This window comes from Strix uralensis, chromosome 4 (assembly GCF_047716275.1).
Source record: "Strix uralensis isolate ZFMK-TIS-50842 chromosome 4, bStrUra1, whole genome shotgun sequence".
NCBI classification, from domain to species: Eukaryota; Metazoa; Chordata; class Aves; order Strigiformes; family Strigidae; genus Strix; species Strix uralensis.
This window is the reverse complement of record NC_133975.1, coordinates 116452589-116461221: the sequence shown is the minus strand read 5'-3', so window position 1 is coordinate 116461221 and position 8633 is coordinate 116452589. Positions and strand designations below refer to the sequence as shown.

The 8633-nt window shown below is 39.7% G+C and overlaps 1 protein-coding gene across 1 annotated transcript; it reads left to right on the top strand.

Annotated features, from left to right (window-relative positions):
* The first annotated feature begins 353 nt into the window (after positions 1 to 353).
* Positions 354 to 7543, top strand: LOC141942281 (alpha-1-antiproteinase 2-like). The gene is made up of 5 exons (XM_074865229.1): positions 354 to 426; positions 3168 to 3830; positions 4727 to 4997; positions 5644 to 5791; positions 6577 to 7543. The coding sequence occupies exons 2-5, from the start codon at positions 3185 to 3187 to the stop codon at positions 6769 to 6771; spliced, it is 1260 nt and encodes a 419-aa protein (XP_074721330.1). The 5' UTR covers positions 354 to 426; positions 3168 to 3184; the 3' UTR covers positions 6772 to 7543.
* Positions 7544 to 8633: the final 1090 nt, after the last annotated feature.

Genomic DNA, 8633 nt, shown 5'->3' with positions numbered 1-8633 from the left:
GCTGTGATGTGTGGCTGTCAGCTCCATGTGTACTTCAGTGCGGCGCAGAAAGTCTGATTTTTGGCACCAAGAGTTAACATCTGTTTCCAGTGGTTCCAGGCACAACCTCCTGGTTTTCAGTAGGGTCCTAGTTACACAATGTTTGGGCTTAACTCCTCCACGTGGTCAGAGGCAACAGAGAGAAAGTCACAGCTACTATTCTAATGGCTGGATTGTCAGCTCCATTGGCTGAATTGCAGAGATGATCCTTGGAAACCCTATTTCATCAATATTTGCTCTGTTTCCTCCACTTTTTTAGTTGTCTCTAATTTTTATCAGGTCTGTTTAATGTTTAACAGTGGAAATTAGGCAGAAGATAATGTAGCAGTATAAGTAACAGTGTGGAGAACAGCATGGTCAGCTGAAAGCAGCAGGGCTTCTGATTTTGTAAGTACTGCACATGCATTTTTCTTATAGACTTGCAAATTATGCTTTCTGCGGTTGGTGAAATTTTCATGTTAGGTTAATTGCACTTGTCTGCTTGTGATTTGGTTGTGTGCAGATGTTGCAATGGAATATTAATCAAACAAACACGCAAGGGACTAGTGGGACCTGCTGTTCAGGGGGAATATACTTAGCCTGAAATTAGAATAAAATAACCTTTGAAGTCATAGGGTCTTATTAAGTAGTTGTTAAAGTAGAATACTGATGAAATCACCTTTTAGGTTGGAAACAGCCTTCACAGTGACTCAAAATTAGCATAATATCACTAGTGACTGAACAACCAGGTCCAATTTATAAACTCTTCTGGTGACTTAATGTATAAAACAACCATTGAATTGCTAAGGCCAGGCTCTCTAATTAGGACTGGAGTGAGTGTAGGGGGTGGGTGGAAGGCCACAATTTAAGTTTAATTACCCCTTTTATTCCAATAGACAAACTAATCTGTGGTTTGGCAGAGAATTATTTTCTGAATTTCCAATTTGCATATAAAAAATACAGCCCACATTTAATAAAGTTTTTCCACTTTCTCCAGCTTTGAAATGGTAACAAAAACTATTTTTGACTGAAATTTTCTAATTTCAAAATGTTGAAATTAATGTGATTAACATCTCTAAAGGGAAAATGTGTGAGGAATACTTGATGACAATATTCAGTGTTTTCCAGCTTCTGGTAGAAGTACTTCTTTAATATTTCTATAAAGAGCTGTGATACTAAGAAGCTTTTTAACTGATCTGATATAGTAAGAGTTAGCAATGGAGCCATGCCTAATAAAACCTTGCTGCAGAAAAACCATACTCTTTGCTTCAGAAGTTCTTTGAAATTTAGGCTAAGCTTTGTTTGGACACAGGAAGTGGTCATGAACAGCAAAAAATTATCCTCTTTTTCACATAAGTGTGCAATATCTCATATAACTAGAGAAAAACAGTCTATGAAATGTTAAACAGCAAGTACTTTTGAAACACTCTCTGTACTACATGATTGCTTCATTTGTCTGCCATACATAAGGGGTTTTTTTTGGCTGGGTGGAAGAGGGAGAGTTCTGCCTAAAAGAGATGCAAATAGTTGAATCATCTTCCCATCTAGGGCCATATTGCATCTTCTGGATTAAGGAAATTAAAATTTAGTGTTACCGTTTCCTACTGCCGCTCACTGCAGTGGTCATTGCTTTCAGACATATACAGCATATTCAGATCCTAGCAAATATGAAAACACACAGCTAGTGTATATGTTTGCTATAAAAACCAAGTAAGACCACCATACCAATAAAAAAATAAAACAACTGGTTAATCACCAAGAATCCTGGAACGTGGGCTGCCCTCAGAAACTCTATCTAAATCTTGTTTAGGTAGTAGCTACAGTCATCTTTCACATCTGGGAATGAATACGGGACCAAGAGAACTTTACCTTAGCAGGACATGGGAAAATGCATTCCTGGAAAAGAAGGATACAAACAGGCTATGCTGGCCGAAAACCAGAAGAAGAGGAGAGGAACCATAACAGTAGAAAAGTTCTAGAAATGTTTTCACATAGGAGCTGCGAGGGCAAAAACTTATTTTCATAGATAGCTTGTCATGTTTCTGAAGAGAGTTTATATGAGATGTCTCCCCAAAATAGCAGGGAACTGAATTCAGTAAACTAGATTTGTTCCAGCTCCAATGGAGGTCAGGAGGCTCATGTGAAGTATATCATGTCAGCATTAGGAGAACAAGCATAATGAAGAACCTTGTCATCTCCAAGGGGATTAATCTGAGTGTCCTTTGGTTTCCAAATGCAATCTGTGCTCCTCTTTTCCTCTGGAACCCAGGTCCTTCCTGTTTCTCTAGAGGTAGGCACACATCCCATGTACCCATGGTGAGAGGCAAGCCACCATTTTAAAAGTTACAAACACTTGTTGCAGCCCCCTGAAAGGAGGGTCTCTTCTTCCCAAACATGTGGCTCCTTTGTTGGTGCAAATCTGCTGCTTCCCATGTGTCCTTATGCCCACTTCTCAGTGACCTGTTGCCATGGCACTGGGTACTCCAAGCTTTTGCCCTGAATTTTGCCTTGAAGTTTATGCAGATGACTTTCATCCATCACTTATCAGCTGTGGCCAATGACTGGCTATGTGAGTAAGTAACCACAAAGTAAACAGGAGTGTGAATTTAACAAGCACTGGATAGTCCATGATAACCATCTGTCTGTGTGCTGCTGCCCTGATGAAAGTGAGGGAATTTATTCCACTTCCAGTGAGAAGTGAACTGCCTCACATTTACCAAACTGCATTTGGGCAGGTAGAGTATTTGATGTCTTTGAAATCCACACCTTGGGTAACACCTCATGGTAACTTGTTTGTCTGGATGCACCCTATAGGAGAGAATGACCCAGGGAAGATAATGTCATTGTTAATAGATATTATTATGGATTTTGACTCTATGGTTTCATTGCCAATGAAGAAGAGAGTTGCCTTTTCAGGCAGTTACAATGGAATATTATGGTTTCATTATGCCTGAAATTTTAGTTTATAATTTGGTTGAATTTATTAATGACATTTGACATTGTGCCCATGGGCACTTTAAATATCCTATGTACATTAGATCTTTACTGTTGCACTGTATAATATTTATGCTAACAAACTATTCATTATTTCTTACTACCAAGATCATTATTACCATCTGCTTATCTAATGACTGTTTGTTTTGTGACAGAATAATTTGAAAAGAAGATGAAGTATGCCCTGTGCCTGTGTTTACTGCTTGCTGTTCTTTGTGCCGTAACCCATTGCCACCATGAAGACATTTGCCATGAAGTCAATAATACCAATCTGCACGATGGAACAGAAAATTTATTATCACATAACTGTGACAAGCAAGGCTCTAACTATGCAGATTTTGTATTCAGATTTTACAAGCAGGCTATATCAAAAGAAGCTGATAAAAATGTTTTCTTTTCTCCCATGAGCATCTCCACTGCCTTTGCCATGCTGGCTGTTGGTGCTAAGTCAACCACCCTGTCTCAGATTTTTGAAGGACTGGGCTTTGACGGTCTGACTGAGACTCGCATACATGATATACACAAAAGTTTTCATAAAGTTTTAGCAGTACTGAACTGTACTGATGTTAACATCACATTAAATATAGGAAATGTCCTTTTTACAGCTATTGGGTACGAGCCACAGGAGACATTTTTACAAAATACCAAACAATTTTATGATGCAGAATTTTTTTCTAGTGATTTCCATAAACCAGAAGAAGCTAAAAAGCAAACCAATAAATATGTAGAGGAGAAAACCAAGGGGAAAATTTCTGAATTAATTGGTCACCTTGATCCAAGTACTGTATTGGTTCTTGTTAACTATATTTATTTTAAAGGTAAGATATTTAACATAATTTTCCAATAGATGATTTTGATGGAAAACAAAAATTGTAGGCAACTCTTGATGATTTATTAGCAGACTATTTAGGAAAGAGCTAAACTGTGCAGGACCTTCAAAGTAAAGACTATATCTGGTCAAAAGCAGGGTATCTGATTGCTGAGAAATACTGATTGCTTGAATTTGGCCCAGTTTATTTAAAAGCTGTGGACAGAGAAGTCCCACTCTAGTGGACTGGCTGATAGACAGGAACCCACTGCACACAGTCTTGCTGGTCTGAGGCCATAATGGCTAAAGATGTTTCCAAGATCTCTATCCTGACTGTATGTGCCAGTCAAACTTAGTGAATTGACATGCTTGCACTTCCAGGGTCCCCAGTATTGTGGCAGATCTACTAGGTACACTGCATGAAAACTTGGGACATAGCATTTTGAGGGCCTGGGCTTCTGGAGCTCTTCTTGAATGTTAGGATCCTTTATTCTGCTTATCAATTCCTCACCAGGCTGAGTGCAGTCAGCTTGCATTGGTACGGCCTAACAGGAAAGGTGTAACAAGATCCTGTGGTTGAATGTTTAAGTGATTCAGTTTAAATGACATAAAAGGCACAAGTGATGGGAACATACGACTACAATAGAAGAAGGAGTCTCTCAATTGGTTCTCATCAACCTTTGGTTGTTTTTCAACAAGACAGGATTTACACTAACTATGCTGAACTTACTGCACAGCTAAAATGTTTCATTGTGAGTTATGCAGTAGGTTGAAGTGATTCAGTTACCCTCTTCTCCCATAAACAGCCCTCCAGCATCCTAACATTTAAGTTGGTCTGATTTATATCAGCCATTTTTTATGATCTTCACATGTTTGAGTGCAACATCTTCTTTTTTCCCCCGTTAGCTGCCTGGGAAAAGTATTTTGATCCTTTGCGTACATATGAGCATGATTTTTTTGTGAACACAAATACATCTGTTAGAGTCAAGATGATGCAGCGTGACAGTGACTATGACAGTTACTATGACCAGGATCTCTCTTGTGAGGTGGTAGAGCTGCCTTACCAGGGCACTGCAAGAGCATTGCTCATTCTCCCTGATGATGGAAAGATGAAGCAAGTGGAAGATGCTCTCTCCAAGGAAACTCTTTGTAAATGGGATAACAAACTTGAAACCAGGTAACTCTAGGTAGATGGATTACTACATGTGAGGAAATGTAATTATTTTTAAAAGAAAGCGTTAATTTCAGATCTCCTCCTCCTGGATATAATATCCTGATTTCATAAAGTGGGGTTTTAAGTGATTCCCAAGACAAGTCAGAGCAGAGCATAACTGATAAGCAACTACAGGCTCTCTGACCTGACAGAAGGGGACAAAGCATTGTAACAACTGCCTCAAGACTTACTTCTCTACCTTTTGGCTATCATACCTCTTCTTTCATGGTGCTAACATAACTCATTTGTTTCACTGTGTCTTAGATTTTATCCTCATTTTCCCTTCTTTTAGCCTTCCTGCAGTTGGTCTGCTTACTCTCTGTAACTCTCTAGCCACAAAACTCTGCTAGCTGTGTATGTGGCACTTGGATGAAAGAGTGGCAATGAAGAAATTAGTTTATTTTTCCAAAATCAAAGAGCGAATGTAGGTACAAGAAGCTGGCACATCTCTCTGGATGGCAAAATTGCTCAGGGAATACAAATGCTACCATCAAACAAAATAGCAATCAGAAGAATGCTTTCAAGTGTCACTGAATTGCATTCTACCCAGCCTGCTGGCTGAAACCAGGTTGCAATACTTCACAGCTGTTTCGTTTTCTTTGTTCAACAGGAGATTAAATCTGCAGTTACCAAAGGTTTCTATTAGTGGATCTTACGATGTTAAAAACCTGTTTGAGGAAATGGGCATTACTGAAGTATTCTCTAGTAATGCTGATCTGTCTGGAATTAGTGGCAGCCGTGATCTTCAGGTTTCACAAGTAAGTGAACAGACAGAGCTGGTGATGGGGTGGTGGTTGGTTGCTCTCATCAATTATATCTGGGGTTTTTAAAGACTTGCTTTCCCTCCTTGTCCTACTGAAGTTATAAGTAAAACTCACAATGACATGTAGGGACTTGCTTAGTAATTGTGCTTTTCTACAGAGAGGGTCTGCTGTCCCATCTTTGTATTATTTTAATATTGCTATTAAAAGGCTGGATTTCTTGGCACTGGAATATGATTGTTTACATGAGATTGTGTGAAGTAAATTATAAATGAGGGGTATATTATGATATTTGTGTTGATTAGTACCTAATTTTTTTTAATATTCTCGAAGTTTCCAGGAAACTTCCAGTTTGCAGTAGCAGAATTTCACCATGTCAGTTTAACCTATGATTTAATGTGGTAAAGATGACAAATACTGCCCCTGTATTAGCATTTAAATCGCAGTCTTTAATTAACCTTGGAGAGAAAGTGTTGCTAGTGGAAGTCCGAACCATCTAAGAAAATCAACCAGCTAGTGCATGGATTGTTATTATCCCTCTCAGCACTGGTGAGGCTGCATTTACAGTGTGTCCACTTTTATTTTTGGCTCTTCCCATTCAGTCCTGACATAGAAAACACTCCCGTTGCAGGCCATTGGAGATTTACCATACAGGAAAGTTTGGTCCACTGGATTTTATCACTCCTCTCTTCTCCTAAATATTCCATAAGAATAGAGTTTATCTTTACCTCCTGCTTGCTGTCCCATATATAAACCACAGTGTTTGATCCTTTTCCCTGCAGGCAATTCACAAGGCCCTTCTGGAAGTTGATGAAGCTGGAACTGAGGCTGCAGGGGCCACAGCCATAATCCTTACCAGAGTTCTCCGTCCTTCTGTTACCATCAAATTCAACAGGCCCTTCATTATCTTGATTTCTGACAAAAAAACCAGCACCACGCTTTTCATGGGGAAAATTGTTGATCCTACTAAGAAGTGATTGTTGAGTTGTTGGGCATACTGGTATTTGGCATGAGTTATAATGGCTACAGTGTTCTCACATGTGGGCTAGTTAGTGCTACTAACTACTCTCTGATTGAGGGATATTCAGAAGTAAATGAGGAATTTTCTTATCAGATTAATAAGCAAAAGAATTGTAGAAAAACCCCAACAACTGAGACATTTTAAATATAACATTTTCCCCAGTTGAGTAATTCAAGTTACTTACACATTTTCTAAATTTTCCTTGGAAAACAGTTTTTTGTAGTTTGCTGTTATTTTTACAAGTGAATTGTCTCTGCTAAGCAGTTTTGTCCAGACTGCTTTCAGTTCTGGGTTACTCACCAAAAGCTTTATTCCATTAGGTAACAAGTCCCTTGTAATCCTATTACGTCTTCTCCAGGGCTTGGGGTTCATTATTCACCTGAACTGGTCCCTACAGAGTCCTTTCTTCCTTAGATAGCTCTGTGCTGCTTAGGCCATTGTTGTTTACCCTCAACGAACCTGTTCTTTCTCACATGTTCCAACTCTTTGCCTAGGATGTCTTAAAAAAACATTAATGAGAAAGAGAAAATTCCCGAGACAATAGACTTATTCTGCTGCAGCACTCACTGTGTGTTTTTGCAGCCCAGAATTGACAAAAAACTTTGAGAGACAGTGAAATTAGGCATAAACTGTCAAAGAATTGTCCTGTAAGAACATCATCCATGATTATTGCTATGGCTGATGAATAGAATAAACATTGTCATTTAAATCCATCACTTAAGGACTGACTCCAGACTCTTGTTATCATTATATAAATCTTTTAAAATCAACAAAAACTTGTAGTCACTTTTATTAACATAGCAGGGTGTCTGTAAAATATGTTTTAAAGGCTGTTAAATGAGTTCAACTTTTCTCATATGGAGATGGCGATTCTTTGTATTCTCTCCTTACGTGCCTACTTGGGTAAAACTTGTTTTCAAGAAATACATAAGCACTCTCTTGCTGTTGTGGGACTGCAGATCACCCACTCTTACTGCAGTGGAGCACTGGGGCCCAGTGCTCAGCCTTGCTGAACTCTATAGCAAACCCTTTATCACGCAGCTGCTGCCTCAAGGAGAGGTTGACTCCTGCTTTGACAGCTGCTCTCTCACTGAACTGCTTTGACTTGTGCTATTGCATATTGACCTTGGGTAAATTTTTTGCAAGTGGAGTTTAGTCTCTGTCCCTGGGAAGATGATGCTTCTGGTTGTACACGACTCATTTCTACAGTGGTCCTAGCAATGTACTGTAAGCACTGTGAAGGTGGTGGAAGCCTCAAATCAACAAACAAACTCTCCACCTCTGACATCTCTCTGGTCCTCTGATGTGTTCTCCCAAACTTGGTCTATCGCTCACAGAGGTACTTTATTGAGACCCCTCAGTGCTTGTAGCATGGTTTTGGTGTATGGGGAGCTATGCTTCTGACTCAGTGGGACTTGGAGACTGCCACCTTGTATAAGTCCATTTACTCCAAGCAGCAAGAACTCAGTGGAAGCCCTGAGCTATTGTTTCTGCTGGGGCAAGATACCATCACTCAGTGGACTGGGAGATACTGCACCTCTGTGCAAAGCAGCGGCTTTTACAGAGTTGAGATCAATGATAACTTGCTGTGGTGTGAGGCAGCCTGCTCTGCAGTGGCTGTACAAACTCAACAGGAGCTTGGAGCAGCTCCAGTGAGATCCCACCCTGATAAATCTGTGCACCGGTACTGATTAGAAGGTAGGTTGGTGAGATTTTTATCAGAGTGGGGTGGCAGAAAAACAGGTTCTCAGCCTATTGCTAAAGGGAAAGAGGTTAGGAAAAATCTCACGGTTGCTAGGACAGAGCAGAGGTTTTGGG